The following is a 17,568-nucleotide window of genomic DNA, read 5'->3' as shown; positions in this document are numbered from 1 at the left end:
CTCAACCTCAAGTAAGAACTACAATATCACCAAATCAACCGGATTCAGACGCATGAAACTGATCTTCACTCGTTCCAGTGAAAGAATTGAAAGGGACAACGTAGCTGTAAGCCTACGATTCTGCCCCCTTCACCAATAACACACCAAAAAAGAAAATTGGTGGACCAACAGTTAAAACAAATCCCTTAGTTAATATGGTTTTACTCGAAGTAAACAAGTGAAGCTAACACAATTTCTCACATTAAATTCAGAATTTTTTTTCTTGATTTTTCATTGTAGGAGTTATCGTAAAAACGTTAAGTGATCAGGTATAAAGACGTATAAAGAAATCAGTGCATGTTTCCACATCTTTACAAACGCAACTGTCTTTATCTCAATCGTCCTCAGAAGAGACACCTCCGTCCCAAACAGGCAGCACGTCTCTTACTGTGCTACATCCTCACAAATGGTTAGGCCGTCTCCCTCTAACTCAAAGTGTGCTGAGCAGAGTAAACAGTCCAAACTGATTAGATTGACCTGGTCACTGTGTCCCTCTGACAGGTGGCTGACAGGTGAGCATCACAACACGGCCATCACTCCCTCCCTCTCTCCCTCAGTAACGACTGTGTGACAGCTGTGTGTCTGTTTGTGTGTCTGTTTGTGTGTGTGTGTGTGTGTTTGTGTGTGTGTGTGCATCCTTTTTTCTGGGTCTGCATGTGTGTCCATCTAGGTTTGTTTTCATACACGTGTAAAAGTAACGGCTGCGCTTACCGTGAGATGCTGGAATAGCCACGCCCTCATGATGTTCGTGGCCACCTTGGGGAAAATGCCACGTTTTTTCTGCCTCTTCTTATCCTTGTCTGGATCATCGTCATCCCCTGTGCCAGGTGATGCAACGCTGTTGTCTAAGCCATCTCCTGGACGGAAACAAAACCCAGGGTTAAATAACATCCCAGACAACACCACTGACACACACAAAAAAAAACAGCCTGATCTCCAAACTCTCAAGGCTGAAACACGAGCGCAGACAGTCAAAGCTCGAGTTTAAGGCCCATGAAAGATGGATAAACGGACAAATACCACAGATACATATGAGGGAATCCAAAAGCAGCGTACAGAGGCCGAGAGAGATGCCGCGGCAAAGCCAGTGTTATGTAGTGGAGATATGGAGGTAGGGGGATTTAAGTGGCCTTACACAAAGGCCTGTACAGAGAGCCAGGGTTTTACTCGGAGGCCTAGCAGAGTTGCTCTATGCCCCAGAGCACGGCAGAGGGGAATAGGGGTTAATGACTCCAATGTTATGGTTGGACACTGAAACACTAGTTTCCTCATTCCACTTCTACAGTGGGACGAGGAGGAGGGAAGGGAGGAGAAAGAAGGGACGAGGAGCCTTCAAGTACAGTAGAGGCCGTGGAGGCTTGGACTCATGTCATTAATTCAATTAAATTTGCATGCTTGACATAATGTAGAGCTTTTTTTTTTTTTCATCTTTCGGGAAGAGAGCCAAAGGGGACAGGAAGGACTTATGTACAGTAACACACAGACATTGCGTGCAGAGACACTCGGGTACAAACAAAACTCCAAGGAGATGATAATTCGTGGGCGTACAGTTGAGACGCACGAGTATTAAAGTAGGGATGTGATTTGGGGGGGGGGGGGGTTCATTGTTGCACTTCGATGCACATAATGGACTCGTCTGCCCCCCCCCCCCCCCCCCCCCCCCCCCCCCAGCCCCAGCCCCATCCCATACCCTGACTCTCTTAAGTCTCCCTTTCCCCTCGCAGCAGCCCCTCCCCATTCCGCCACAAGATTAGCATGACAGGCCAGCGGCGGCTTCGCCTGCATTAATGTCCGTCAGCGTTTGATTTCAGGAGGAAAAACATGCACACACCCCGGCACGATTTCTCTTTTAAATCGAAGTTTCCATCTTTGTCCCCTTGCCTTTTTCCTTCTTCCCCGGCATTAATTGTGCATTAGCAAAAATGATTTACTTTTAACAGTCATAGTTATTTTTTCTTGCCCCCGGGCACAAATGCCTTGAAAGCCTTCCTTGAGGGCATCTAAATTATGTATCTGAAAAACTCCTCCACCAAGGCAGAGAAGGACCCTGACGTTCTCAAAATTCAGACCCGCATGTCCTCCTGTTTTTGGGGAGGCATCAATCACAACCACCTATACGAGCCTTAATCTTGCATAAATATTTGAACTAATAACATTAAAGAAGGGGAAAAGAAAAAGGATCCGACTGGTAGCGTAATCAAATGCAAAATAAATGAAGACTACAAGGACAGCAGGGGCCCTCTCGTCCTACTACTTTACCCACTTTCTTTTTCTTTTTCCTCCCCCTTGTTTTCCCTCTTTTTTCTCTTCCCGCTCTGTCTTTCTTTCTCTGTCTGTGCACAGTGTTTTCCTTCCACATCATTAGTGCAGAGCCACACGAAAGAGGAAAACAGAGAAGTGCCGACTTTGCGCTCCCTGTGTGAAGCTAAAGAAGCAATAGCCCTTCAGAAGGACATATGGGAGCAGTGACACAAACTCGGGGTGTTGTAATTGTAGAACGAGCATTCATTAGCGGCAAATGCCGTAAATCCCGGGCTAAGTACGAATCCTTGTCCAGGAAAGCCTAAAACAATAAACTTTGGTCTGACCGTGGCCTGCTCCGGCTGTGAGGGGCTTCCTGAGAAATGCGACCCAGACGGAAGTCCACTCGCACTCCCCCGGTTCGCCTCCAAACTTCAGCAACAACACAACTAGTGAGCTATGAGTCTTACCCGCCCTCCCCCTTGTTGCTTTGCTTTGAGCTCCGCTGAATAATGTTGATACACACTTTGCTTGTTTGTTTGTGTGCCGCAAGGTTTTGTGTTGATTTTCGAGCCACTCTCCAAATCCCTCTCCCGCTGTGAGCAGTGAGGCTCATCCAATGGAACCACACAGTGGCCAAAAGGCTGGCAGATTAATTTTATTGACGTTTCCATTTTCACTGCAATGCGATAGCCTCCCCCCTGGCCAGGGCCAGAGCGACCCGTGCGTATTTACAGACTGACCTGTCACTTCATTACCCAGCATGCTCGCTGCCTCCTGCCCTAGCCCGCAAGGGTGAAACCAGACTCCCAGCCTTTCAGCTCGTCTCTCTCCCTCTGTCTTTCTCTCACTTGTTCGCGGACACTGTCGTGTGTGCACAGGTTAGACGTGTGGCATTCAAGCAGCACATTTGAGTACAGTATTGATATCTGCTGTAGATTTACTTTATGCGTGCAGAAATAAGAAACTCCCTTGTGGACAGAAGGTCAAAAGAAATAAAGAATGAAAGAAAGGGGAACAAAAAAAAAAGCAGGAAGAAAAAAAGAAGGACTAGAAAAAGAATAAAGAAGACCCAACTTCCACAACCTCATTACATCTAAAGGAGAGCTGGTGCTTTGCATCCACCCCCACTCCTTTCTTATGAGCGAGAGAAGGAACGCTGCAGGGCAAATTGTCCCAAACGCTAATGGCTTCTGACTGTTCCCTGGCAACTCTGCCATTCTAACCTGCGTGGATGTGCACTCTGAGAAAAAAAATGGGGGATAGGAAAAAAAACGTGCAGGGCAGAGCAGGGGGAAGCGTCCCATCATCTGGCCATGTGACACAGATGGGGGTTGGCTATTAGGAGGCAGCCGAAAGGCCTAGGGGAGCCGAGGTGCTGGAGTGTAGCCCCAGGCACTTTTGGAAAAGCAGCGCCCTTGGAGACAGAAAAAAAAGACAGCCTCCCTCTCTCCCACTCTCTTTCTGTCTTCCCTCACTTTCTTCCTCTCCCCTTCTCCCTCGCCAACACTATCAATATCTTGACCTAAAGTGCTTGCAATGAAAGTTTGTGCATATTTTCACGCGTACAGAGACCGGGGAGGTGTAATCAGGCAAGATGGACGACAATGACCGCACACAACAAGGGTGAGGAAGTGAACGAGCGCGCCGGGCAAACAAACAAGCACGAGTCTGCGAGCGCATTACGCTCACATACATTCCCTCTCTCTCTCTCTCTCATCACCAGTGGGTGGTTATTAAAAATGCATTCAGATATATCTCCCTGTGAGTAAATTGGTCTCAGGGCTGAGCTCATTAACGGGTTGGGAAAGGACTGTAAACACACTGCAACTCTGCTTATCTAACGTTGGCACATTCAGGGTCGCTTCAGGATTAATCGCACCAAAAATTGGTTTACCATAAAGTTTCCTGCAGTCTCCGCTGAGAGTAAGGTGGGACATTGGAGGGGAGGGGGGGCGTTAATGACTCTGGAGATCATGCTTCATGTCTAGGAGGCACCCTGGCCCTGAGGGAGCCGCTGAGGTCTAGTCAGCCCTGGAAGCATTATGGATATTACCGTGAGTAACACCTACATCGGTACGCCAAGAACACGCTCCCTCCGCTGCTCAATCATTCCGATATACACACATGCATGAATGAATAATGACTTGTCAATAGCTGGAAAACACATTCAAACCCAATCGTGGTTAGTTATCAAATAACACTTGAGACTTACTGGTCCCTAAACCATTTATACACTGGGTAGGTAGACAGGCTCTGGATGTTGTGTGTGTGTTATTCTAAAGGCAGAGCGGTGATTTTGTACAGGGAGGCCCCGGCGTTTGTTTCAGGGTAATGAAGCAAGAGTGTAGAGGCAGTGGCTTATGGAAGCTGTGGTTAAAGTGACTAATTACAGCAGACCCCCCACGCCCCTCCTGTCAACCCAAACTAGTCAGAGTGCTCACCCGAGCTCGGCCAAACGTGGAGAAACGGGCGAGGAACTCGTGAGGACAGTAAGACGGAGACGAGGGGTGGACGGGGAACAGAAGCTAGGGACAGAAGCTAAGAGGTTTGTGATAGAGCAGAGGCTCCTTTGGCCTCCTATACCTCAGCGCACCATAGTGACCCGGGCCCTCTAACCCTCCCTCCAACGCCCTCCTATTACACCACCTCCAGCCCCGCAGGCTTGGCTGCAGAGAATGAAGAGAAAAGAAGAGGGGGATTTAGAAGCCTCCCTTTTCCCTCTTTTTCTCCTCAACTTTTCAGCCAACATAAGCGGCGTTTAGCACATTCAGTCCCCCCAAATGGCAGCGAATGAGAGAAGCAGTGGGGGCTCTTCTTTTGTCCGTCTGGTTACCCCTTTTATTTACTCTGGATTTACGAAGGGGTCTTTGCTGGCTCTGGGAGCACATGCTCCTGACGCACACACTCACACTCACACACACACACACACACAAACACGTCGGGGCTCTATTCACACTAGTGGAATGGCCGTCCCTCTGTTGCTCTGTGCCGACTGGGGATTACAGGTCTTCTGGCTATAACCACATGCTACCAATATGCTTCACGCTCGCATAACATGCGACGCAGGCAAGTGTTAATGAGGAGAACATAATCTCTTTCATGATAAAAACACACACTCCGGCGTCCAATTTCGGAGTGGCCTATCAGCGTGTTTGTGTTTTTGTGTGACCACACGCCATATGGTTTGCTGCACTCGTTCAGATCCATACAGTAGATGAGGGCCCTAAACGGAACTGTTTTAGTGTGCACCGCTGCAGCCGGTGTTTTACGCTGATTATTTCCTGATCTGTGCTTAAACAAGCAGCAGCCCCTTGCACCGGACCATAAAACAACAGCTTAGTAAACAGCAAGCATGCTGACAAATTGGTAGTGCTCGGGCCGGAGTCATTAGCAGCCCTAAAACCTGTCAGAGCAATTACAACAAACTCTCTCCTTTTCGCGAGTCTCCCCTGCCAAACTCAGATGTCACGACCCGCCTCCTCTTTACCCCCCCCCCCCCCCCCCCCCCCCATATCCCCTCTTACCAACAGGACACCGGCTAAAGGTGAAGAACAGATGACCACTTTTCCGCTGCTCTTCCAAAAAGCCCCGACACCCCGGAGAAATGAGGACAACCCTCCATCCCAAACACAGCTGTATCTGCATCCTGGTGCTACGACTGAGTGGTTCCTTTTGCATGAGAAGTAATGTGTAGTTGTCTCGGCCCAAAAACACATCATTAAGTGTTCCCTTAAATGAAGTGGAATAAGAGCTTCTAATTAGATGGGCTTTTTTTCTTCTCTGTGTGGGGAAGCGAGGCAGTCAGGCAGTAAGAGAGGCAGGGAGGGAAGGAAGGTGGGAGATAAAGTGGGGGGTGGGGGTGGTGGGGAGTGGGGGGGCAGTTGCTCAACAACTCCTGTACCTCTTCTCCTCTCCCTCTTCTCCGCCCCTTCTCTAAGCCCCCTAACCCGGCCATCAGGCAGATATCTCTCTGTCATCCCTGGAATGCTGGAGATAACTATCGCCTCTCCACTGATACAAGGCCTCTCTCCTCTCACAGGCACAGCGCTGACCCCACCGTGCACATCCCCACCATAGAGGGTGAGGCTGGAGTGGAGGGAGTGGAGACAAAGAGAGGGGAGGGGAGGGGGGGTTGGAGGTAAAACTTGTTTTTGACAGCCAGTTAGGCTATTTTACCTTTTAACCTAAGATATGGGCTGGAGCAAAGCCACACTCCCCCTTTCAGCTTCTCCCCCGGAGCTAAAGACGAGGGCTTCGTCCAGAAAGGAGAGGGCGGGAGGGGGGCGGGAGGGGGGGGGGGGGGTGCAGGCTGCCTGGATACTGCCTCCAACTCTCTTGATCCTTTCATAAGATTATCATCTGCCAAGAACCTAAAACTTTAGTGCTGGACAAGGAAAGTATGCACTGTTATGAAGGACTCTGGACTGAATTAATTACTAGTGTGATTAACCTGCTCCTTACAACAACGATTATCTTATTGCACTGGAAATTAGGACTTCGATGGCGACACAATAACTCCTCGTGCCTCCTGGGATCTTGTATTTTCTCAAACTTTCCCTCGGCTGCATAACATTTTTTATGTGTTTATGAACACACGGAAAAAGTTTTTACACAGATGTATGTTTAAAAGAATGTACGTCAGCTGAGACGAGGCCGTGCCGTCCAAACGGGGGGGCTCTATTTGAGGAGGGAAAAAAAGATCCAAAGAGAAGAGATGGAATAAAGATGTATAAAAGAAAGGAGGCAGGCTCTTGCAGATGTCAGGACCCAATTTGCATGAATGGCAAAGGGCTAAATTGCAGGGGATGGGGGAGCTGCCCTCCACCCCCTCACCCCGCTCTTTTTTTGGGGAGGGGGGTGTTGGACTAAAAGGGAGTTGTGATGCCCATGACTGCCCCTCACTCAGCAGACAGAGATCAGTGGCTAATGAAGGGCTTTGGGTCTCCACCAGACATTTCACACTCTCTGCCTCCCTGATAACTCCACCCCGCCTCCACCCACCCTCTACGCAGCCGACGAAACCGCCACCACACATCCCCTGGATTCCAAATCGAATGGGGCTAATTGGTCTCGCAGGTTATCTCGGTTCACCTCCTTGTTTCTTAATAAACCAACCCACAAACCCGCCGATGTGACGGTGTTGAATAAACCTCTCATCGTCCTTCTTACCAAATATTGTGCAACGGAGCTATTCTTGGTGGTGGAAATTGCGTAAATTATTAAAAGCTGTTTATATTGATATGACTCCCTATATAATTCATAATTGTTATGGTAAAAAACAGGGCCGGGTGCCCACAGAGAACACGCACCTAAAATCCTACGGTTTGATGCTGCATTAAATATTAAAAGAATAGGTATTTCCCGAAAGCTAGTCGGGCTATGTTGAATTGAAACAAGCGTGATCATTAGTAGAACAAGCTGTTTCCACACTATTTGCTTCCTAAAGACTGCTCTACTTTGGAATGATAATGTGGCGAATGCAAGATAAAGACAAAAAACAAAGAGATGGAGAGCACGTAGACGCATCATGTGGTTCAATCTGCAGAGGGGGGAAGAAATGGCTTTATAATCCCCGTTAGGAACTATTGTATATCAAAGTCTTCTACCTAAACCGCCTGAAAGAGCAGCTGTGTGCAGGTTCCCAGATACAACGGCGTGTGGTTTTTTGAGATTCAGAGCAGTGTTCCCAGTTTGAGGCGATGTGTTACTAGGCCTCGGCAGTGGTTCTCCACCCTCAATTACAGGTTAAGAGCAAACAAACAAAATCACTGTCTTTCCTACCGGGAGTGGAGGAAAACTTGGATTTGTTACAGACATCTTCGCCACACCTGATGGACAGTGGCATCAAAGCGCAGTTTAGGGCTTTTTTTTCTGTGCATAGCCAGGGGGGGCGTGGTGGAGTAAATGGATTAAAAGGTTTACAAATCAACAAGTCAACCATCAGATTGTAGCCTCTGCTCAGCAGCCCTCTCATCAGCCAAATGCCATGAACTTTTTTTTTTCCCCTTCTTCTTCTTCTCCTCTCTCCCCATTTTTCTTTTTTCACACAAATGTCCTAGAGGCAGGGAACAAAGCGAGCAGAACTGATTACTGTGCTGTTGCCCCGCTCCGCCAGTCTAAACTCTGTTTGGCTTCCTAATGAGCTCACTAAAAACCCAATTCATCACCCATAACCCCTTCTCAACCTGCCTTGAAATCCTCCACCCCCCCACCCCCACCCTCCCCCCAGTATGGCGAGTCAAGGACGGTCGGTTTACGGGCTCTGGGTCAAGGGCTGTGAAGGGTGCATGGTAGCGGGCGGTGGTAACAGTGCGGCCAAGGTTATTTTAACACGGGGGACACCACTTCCTGTATGCGGCTCGTCTGCCCACCTTGAGAAGCTAAATGTGTTCACCATACGCCATCGACTTCCTTCAGACCAAGCTGTTCCTCCGATTGTCACGCTCCATTGGTTTTATGAAGTAAAAATATACTCATACTTGTTTTGACTATATGAGCTAGTTTTTTTTTTTGTATTTTATTCCCCCCCCCCCCATCCCTTATGCCCCTCCCTCTCTTTCGCAACATCAGCGGTGTCCCAGACTGAGCGGAGGAATGTCCGGCTCGATGGCTGCAGCAGCAGGAATGTCCCGTTCCCGTCGGCTTTCGCACCAGAGATTTCAAGTTTAATACCCCTTCGTCCCATCCCCGCAAAGACAGGAATTTGGTGGGAAGGGAATGTAGCAGGATTCGTGTGGTGGTGGCGGGGGGGCAGGGGGGGGGACGGGGGGGCAAGGGGAAATACAGTCGTTATATTAAGGATGGGGCAAGGGGGCAAGGTAGAAGAGTGAAAAAAAGGTAGGTAACGAGAGGGGAAAACGTCTTGACAAGGAGGGATAAGATAGTAACTGGTTGGAATTGGGAGGAGGGGGGTCAGGAGCGGCGAGGTAGAGAGGGCGGACAGACGGGGGCGGGGGTAAACTCCCACAGTTCCTCATTACATGGAGTCGAAATGAGCCTCCTGACACCTGAGCTGTAACCAAGAGATTACAGAATTGATGAATCCTTGGTTTAAAATGCGGCTGTTTTATTCTGCTTTAGTAATTAATTCTTTTTCCGATGGCGTATTGATTAAGCGTAGCCCCTGATAAAGTTCAAACTGAGAGAGATCCCTCCCGGGGGTTTGGCTCGGCCGGCTCTGGAGAGTCAATGAAAACTTCCTCCCTCCACCTGCATCTCCCTCTCTGTCAGCACAGTTTACCCTCATAAATTAGTCAGATCTGCGAGGAGTGTGGATCCGGCCTGGTGGATACTCGCCCTCTTGCTTATACACATCCATGTTATCTCTACACACATGCAGATGCTCATATTGACGCGCCCACGTTAATCAAAACACTAATTCCTAGAGGTGTTCTACTGGCACACCGAGATGACACAGTTGCTCTCGGATGCAGATCTTTCACCTAGCTGCCGATTCCTTCGCCTCGTTCTCCCTCCTCGCTCGCTCTCGTTCTCACCCTAACAGGGAATCAGAGCGCGGAGAACGGGAGCGTCTCCTCGCGCAAAACCACTCTTTCATTCTTTTTATCGCAGCGTTTTTCCATACAGCCGTGAGTGAGGAGCCTGATCAACAGAGGGTAGAGCGCGGCTCTCCGGGGAGCCAACTAGCAGAGAAATCAGATATGCTTTACAAGAGAGTCAGCCGCTCATGTCTTGTCAAGACCCCTCACCTACCGGCTCCTTTACAAGTCAATAACCAGGGCCCACTGTCCTCCACTGGGCCTTGGCACACATTCTCATCGCTCTATAGGACGCAGAGGCAGGGAGGGAGGGAGCCCCGCAGTTCTGGATTCCGTGGTGTAATGTTTAAAGCTATATTATTCTGTATGATATCATGGAACAAAATGCTGCCTCTCCACAATGAAAATACTCCTCACACATGAGGGAGTAAGTTTCCACGCTACATCACCGCATTTACCACCGCAACACACAACACGGAGCCCTCTGACATTCCTGTAATGCATAGTGACAAATAATTGGCGACGCCACGAAGACAGAAGAGCCGGTTAAAAGCCTTTTTCAATATTAAAAACTAATGAAAGAGTGAATGAATTATGAAGGTAGAGGGGAAAAATATAATTAGAAGGTGGAAGTAGTGCTTAATACATTTACTCGAGACTATTTCCTTTCCTTAATGGAACCGCAGCATGCAGAAAGGGGGTTTTGATGAGGCTAGTATTGACTGTCCGCCCTGCTGCTTAAGGTAAATCCAGCAGGTCATTTCATTAAGGCCCAATTCCATGGCACTAATTTTGATTTTAGGGGCTTGACAGCTGTCGGCGGTGGGAAATTGCTGTGGCAAGAACAGTGAGAGAGGAGCCTATTACCGCCGAGAGAAAATACAAATTGCAAAGCCTGGGTTCAAATTACCGCCATTTCTGCCGCGCTGACCCACCAAAAAAATCGTATTTCATCACATTCCTGGGCCGCGGCTTTTGATTAGCTGCATAAAACGAGAGAGAGAGAGAGAGAGAGAGAGAGAGAGAGAGAGAGAGAGAGCACCTTGCTAAAGAAAATGCTGAGAAATAACTGCTTGTGAAAATGCACCTAATGACCAAGAACGTTTGGACATTTCTAAAACAGCCCTACAAGAAATACAAAAGAAAGCTGCCTTACCATAGGTTTTCCAAAATATTGTCCATTTAATTTACAAATGGATATTAGGAGAACCGTATGTCACGATAAACCGTGGTCTCCAATTGGACCACTGTTTGCATTGCTTGTTTTTCTAAATGACACATTTCCCTGATCCTCCCTCACAGTGGTAGTTGCTGTTGGCCGGCCTGGCATTGGGATGGACCTGACTCACAATGTGAAGTCTTGATCGTCTCGCCTTGCAAGTAAATGTGCAGCATTAAAGTTCCAGAAGGAAAGGGGGGGGGGGGGGGGCTTCCAGGGGGGAGCTCTTCCTCTGATGCTATTAATTAGCATTGCTCCATTGCTCTCAGCTTTTTGAAGCTTTCCATCTCCTTTTGTTTCACCCTCTCTTTCTTTTCCTTTTTCTTTTTTTGTGCGGCCATCCTTATTGACTTTTCAATTTTCCTCTCACATCCACCCCCTTGCACCACCAGCAGCACCAGTGCTTCTGCGGAGGTGCCCAGCCCAATAATACCCCCAAGCCCCACTCTCCGAGACGCCGGCTGGGGAGCCCTGAGAGCTTGGCCGGCCCTACAGCTCCCAGCAGCCCACCGCTCGCTCCCCACGAGACCCAAATCAAAGAGAGAGGCCCTTAAAATATAACCATGGGTATAATGAGGGTGCTCTAAAGAACAATAAGCATATACACCAAAGGAAGGGAAGAGAGTAGGAGTACAAAAGGAAGAAGGATAAAACTATAGGAATGTTGGCCTTGGTGTTTCTTGAGACGGAGTGGAAGGAGAAACAAAACCGAATGATACTGTGCTGCAGGAGGGAGGCCAAAGGGCCACAGCCAGTGGTGACGGTAGCCGGGGCCACGCATCTATCCAGCCATGTATCTGAGCCCGAAACAACAAGGGGGTCCGCCGCATGCCTCTGGAGCTGAAGGAAGCCGAAGGGAGCCAAAGGGAGCACGACTAATTTCTGCACAACAATGGGCCTGGATGGGCGCCCACACAATGGCAGGTGCTTTGAATAGCAGCAGGGCCCTTGCAGCGGGGATCTTCTCCTCTCTCGCTCCGAGGGCTTGGGCCCTGGCTTGTGTAACCTCTCATTTTCAACCTGGCTTCCCTTTGACTCATAAAGGATGAAAATGATCTCATGGGGCGGCCGGGGGGGGGGCGGGAGATGGGGCAGGGTTGTGAGGCAAAATCCACAGCAAGTCCATCTGCGTTTTCCTTCTCAGCCTTTTCTCTTATCACTCTTCTCTCCACTGTGTCTCCTCCGCTCTCTTTCGCCTGCCTCACTCTTACTTACTCCACATTTTTTTTTTCTCCCATCGACTGTTTGTGTGTTGTGTTGTTTTGCGGTAGCGCTTGTGTTTGTTGTGCTGCTGCTGGGCTGTCCTGTAGGCCATGATGCAGTGGTAAAGGCAGTTTCCCCCCCCCCACCTTAAGAGCATTCTTTCCGGGGGTCACAGGGTCAGGCTTCACAGATGTCTACTGCAGACACTCAGTTGTCTGAGGACTGCATCCCTGGGAGTCAGCATTTGTACTAAACAATGCAGCGTTTCCCCCCCTCACTTTGGAAAATGTTAAATGTTATTTTTGTCGTTTTTTTTGCGGTCTCTGTTCTCATTGTTTTGTTTTTCAATGAAGCTAAAGAGTGAGTGTAATTTTTCCAAGGTGGAGTTTTTTTTGTGTGTTTTCAGATAATGCGAGCGAGCGCTGGCTATCACAAGATAGTGGTGTTTTCTGCCTGCTTTCATTCTTTTAAACACTCCCCGTCTCCCGAAGTTTCCTCCAATTGTTCTAACGGGGCCTTAGTCATCCTTGCCTGGTGGCGCAGGGAAAAGATGCTTTTAAAGGTCTTTTTCTTTGCTCGCTGTGTGTTGCCAGGAGAGAGAGAGCCAAAAAAGAGGCAAACATGTAGTGACTGTCCTGAAATGCACACGGAGAGACGGATACAAGAAACCCTTAAGTAAGCGGCGCAGGGGCCAAACAAAGAGCAGCCCCTCGATGAACAGAGAGACAATATTTGAAGGATATTTGAACACCTCCGTGTAGCCTCGCTCTCAACAGATAAACTGGAGAGAGGAGGGTTCCCCGAGCCAAACGGCTTTCATTAAAGGGAAATCGGTTTGTGCTTTTTTGTAAGGGGGCGGAGCGTAACCCTGGTATAAGAGCGGAGATTGCAGCATTTAACATGCAAGTTTTGCCTGAGAACATGGGAAAGTGTGTAATTGGAACAACAGTTTTTTTTTTTTAAACCCAGGCACCGAGCTATCCTCGAATATCTCGCTCCTTTTCATCTCGCCTCCCCTTGTTCCTGCGTTTGATATGGTGCTCTCACTTCCCCCTCCAAACATCCCCCCTGTATTCTGCAAATTGATAACCCTCTAAATGAATTATGGTAAATGCATAATGAAGGTTTTCTCATGCTTCAGCCCCGCAGCCAGCCAGGATGCAGCCTCTCGTTTGGCATGTTTGATTCGTTTTGTTGCGCATTTAGCCCCAGTGTTCCTTCAGAGTGTTCACTGCTTGGGGCATGTAAATAAGAAATTATCCTTGCTGACTAACATGGCTAATACCTCCTCTGGGGTAATCAAAAATTATTAGACGCTCGCTCCCAATAAACATTAGGGCTCATGGCACCAGCCACTGTCAGATCGCTCACCTCCGCCTGCTCCCCCAATAGCCATAAAATGGGTGAACAAAAGTGATCAGGTGTGGAAAAAGCACTCTGGCTACGTGGAAACTGAGAGACCCTGCAACTGCCATTATGCCTAAAAAAGCAGCCCTCGGCTTTAAGAGTCATTAAAGCATGTACTAGAGTGGGAATCAGACTAGAAAATGAGCTTATCTTGCATAATGCCCTCAAAAGCTTTGCATAAACGTGAAAGATGTGCGCGTGAAAATCAGCGGCAGAGAGGAAGCTCTGGGATTGTAACACACTTCCTTTATCATCCGCCCACTCTCTTGGACGTGGCAGCATGGTTAAAGCACTACCTGTAGGGTATAGCTGCGCCGCTCGGTTCCAAACACGCCGCCCTGTGTAAGCCCCGGTTTACACGAATGGAAAACCACACAGCAAGTGAACAAGCTATTGCCGGCCTTGCTAAGCCACTCGACTCGACTGCGTGCCGTCTGCTGGGAGGGACCTTTGCTGTGATGTGGGGCTCGGACATTAAGGGGGAGGAGAATGGAGAGGGTGGGTGTGGCGGAGGAGATTAAAGAGCCAAGGGAGGCAGAAGAATGGAAAGAAAGTTTTTAAAAAAAAGAGCGCAAGGCCCATTGGTCAAACACAAAGGGAGAGAGAGGGAGAGGAACATTTGAAGTCAGGGTTAAACTCCACATAAGCACACCTTAAACGGGTCAGTGTGAGCGGGCAGTCGGGGGTTTTCGGAGTTTCCCCGCAGGTGTGCCTTTGACAGACTTGGCCCCCGTAACCTCTCTCTGATCTCGAGCGGGGCCCCGGGTGGGACATAGAAGAAACCGGTGGCATCTCCCATTCGACGTCCATTACGTTCACACACGCATGCTTACACACGCAGCCAGACGAGGGCAAAACAAATCTGGTGAGGACTAGAGCAATTGGATTATCACCTCTTAAGGGTGACTCCCGGGCTGACCCCCCTTCAGGCTAGCCTGCTGAAACAAGACGGAACATTTCCTTGGAAAACACTCTCCCTTTAAAGAGCCGACAGCCGGCGTCCTTGTGAAAATACAGCGGCGGCAGCATTAATGGACGAGGAAATGCCCTTTGGGGCACACGCTCAAATCCCTTTTAGCCATCCTACATCAGACCTGTGTGCACTCCTCAACATCACTATACACTGGAGTAATCAGCAGTGGAACATGGGTGTGTAAACCCACTGGATAATGAACCGACACAACAGCACTGCACTCTTTGTTTTTGGTCCAAGCCTTTGAGGAGAGAAGAGAGAAAAAGTCGCCCTCCTTCTACTGTAGTTCAATCATGATTACTTCCCTTTAACAGTTTCCTTTCTGCTTTTTAATTATACCCAACTCACTCCCAGATAAGCTGGTCTTCATCTTCTTCTCGGAGAAAGAGAAAGATGAAAAAAAAAAGAAGAGAGAGAGAGAGAGAAAAGAAAAACGCCTCCCCCAAGCTTCGCCTTAATGGCGCAAAACAGACATTCTCCTCAGCTGCTGTCAGAATAATCTGGGTAATTTTTTCCCTATGTTCTCCAAACATTAGTTTGCACATTAGGCTGACCCAGTTAATGTGCCTTTCCTGCTGTGTAGGACCCAGTTCCTGGCCAAGCTAGGCCAGGCTGGGTTGGACCGGGTCGCGCCGGGGGCCTGTTCATGATTACGGACCAAAGGGACCAGGCCCCAGTCAGAGCCGAGGCGAAGGGGCGAGGGAGAAAGGGAGAAGGAAAGGGTGGAAAGGAGGCGATAAGAGGAAGAGCGGGAAAGCCGGCGCTGCAGAGTGGATGGAAGGGCAGAGTGGTGGTGGTGTTGTGGGTAGAGGAGTGTTACTGGAAGTGGAGCTGCATCTACTGGCAGTCCTCATCCTTTTTCAGCTTCTTTTCTATTACTGTTTTCATGTTAGCTTTTTTTTCTCTCTCTCTCTCTTTCTCTCTCTCTCTTATGATCTGTAGTCTTGGAGCACAGGGTCAGAAGAAAGACAGAAAAAAGAGAAGGGAGAGAGGGAGAGAGCGGAAGAGGAGGAAGGAAGGAGGGAGCTGAGGGAGCTGATCATTCTCTTTAATCACATTCTGGATGAGGGCCAGGTAGTCTGCGGTACCGAGAGCGAGACACGGAGGGGTGAGTGAGGGGAGAGAGTGTGAGGAAAGGGGTGCGGGAGAAGGAGAGATGGAGGAATAAATGGAAAGAGAGGGAGAGAGAGAGAGGTGAGGATGAGAATGGGACTTATGGAGAGTGGGGATGAGCCTGAGAGCAGAGCCCCTTGAAACAGCCTGAAGTGCAGCAGCGCTTAAGCAAGGGCGCACGTTTGCCCACACATACCATGTCTCTGTGTGTGCGTGTCTGTCTGTGTGTGTGTGTTTGTGTGTGTGTGTGTGTGTGTGTGTGCGCACGAGCCAGAGTGACAGCCGTTCCCGTAAATGCCCGCGAATGCTGAATCCAGCAAGAATCTGGTGTTAGAGCAGAGGCAGGGAGAGATCCATTTAAAAACTATGTGCATTAACTATACTTTTCCCTATAGATTAAGCACTCCACATGAATAATTTAGCCTCTCTTATGCTAATGGGATCATGAAAGTATCCCCTCCGTGCCGTGTTTTCTCCCCCTCCGCAGCAACTCTTCTCAGCTTTCAACAATGGCTACCCCTTCCCAACAAACCGGCAGACAGACATATTGCACTGTTTTCACAACAGGCACCTGACTAGCATGGGCCTGACATGTGGCGGCAAGGCTACGACTGCACACAGTAGCTGATTGAGAAACACTGCAGCCATTGTTATCCTCATGACACATGTACTGTACACATATAAGTGTTTGTCCATTGGGTGCCGCCTGCTTCCACTTGTGTTCACTGCAGTCGTGAGATGTAACGAAGTACATTTACTCTGTTACTGTACTTTACTGCGATTGTACATTTACTGTACTTAAGTAGGTTAGATTCCGAGTGACAGGTACAGAGAGTGAAAGAGAAGTTCTCGCGTGAGAGAAAGAACTGCATAGCACGCTGCTGGATTGTCTGCGTGGACGGTAAATAAGTTATGGACCACAGCATTTGTGCTGTACACACCAAGTTGGAGATCTCTTATGTTATTATTCTAAATATACATTTTTTTTATATAATATACAAAGTAGTGTATATATACAATATAGAATTGGCACAGTTTAGGATATAGTAGAGCGTTTAATACTTTAATTATGTTTCAGTACTTGTAACTCACATAAAAAAACGAACGTGTTTTTTGCCTTTACATGGGTAGGTTTTTGTCTATATTTGTGTACTGTCCCTTGAGTTAATGTGTACATGTTTGAGTACTTCCTCCACCAGAGTCCCTGACATGGAGAGGTATACTTTGCATGATGTCTGTATTCTGGACCACTGAGCTGGTTTTTGTAGGACGCCGCTAAACTTTCTGACGACCTCGCTGTGTTTTCTTTTTGAGAGGGGAAGTGGACATATCCTGTGTGTTTATGTCTTTCGGCCCCTGCCCACACACACGCACACACACATTTAAAACACACACACACCCTTGTTGCTTCAGCATTGTGTTGTGGTGAGGTGGGGGCACTGTGTAAAAATTATCAGTGCTCCAACAGCTGGGAGTGAGAGCCATGAAACAGCAGGGCTTGGGTCTGCTTTATTGTTTATCTGTTGTTTATGGGGCAGTGTTCAGCTTTAATTACTACACTAAATTAAACTCTAACAGGCACTTAGAGGGAAACCGGCTACATGCATGCCCACACACACACACACACACAGACACACTGTATACTTTATATACACAGACACACCTCACTGATCACTCCAGAGTTGCAATATACAGTTAGCTACTAAACTGCTACAAGGCTTCCATCTTGCGTTTAGCTGAGATTGTGGACTTTGTCTCTGTTGTGGTTAAAATGTTTTAGTTTTCGGTCTTTCTCCTCATTCAGTTGTGTGTCTCCTTGAGCCATATGTGTAGCTGTGAAAAAAAAAATGGAGGTGTGGAAAAAATGCCAG

The 17,568-nt window shown here is 48.4% G+C and overlaps 1 protein-coding gene across 5 annotated transcripts in view; it reads right to left on the bottom strand.

Annotated features, from left to right (window-relative positions):
• Nucleotides 1-17,568, bottom strand: part of meis2a (Meis homeobox 2a) — an 81,209-nt gene that overhangs the window by 46,005 nt on the left and 17,636 nt on the right. For 4 of the 5 annotated variants that reach the window (XM_053435030.1, XM_053435033.1, XM_053435034.1 and 1 more), the window contains exon 8: nucleotides 751-896. In XM_053435030.1, coding sequence (XP_053291005.1) covers nucleotides 751-896 — 146 coding nt within the window. The remainder of the gene's footprint in view (nucleotides 1-750; nucleotides 897-17,568) is intronic. The other variant, XM_053435031.1, reaches the window with a different exon arrangement.

Source organism: Pleuronectes platessa, chromosome 11 (assembly GCF_947347685.1).
Source record: "Pleuronectes platessa chromosome 11, fPlePla1.1, whole genome shotgun sequence".
NCBI lineage: Eukaryota > Metazoa > Chordata > Actinopteri > Pleuronectiformes > Pleuronectidae > Pleuronectes > Pleuronectes platessa.
The sequence above is the reverse complement of the archived record's forward strand: the minus strand, read 5'-3'. Positions and strand labels throughout refer to the sequence as shown.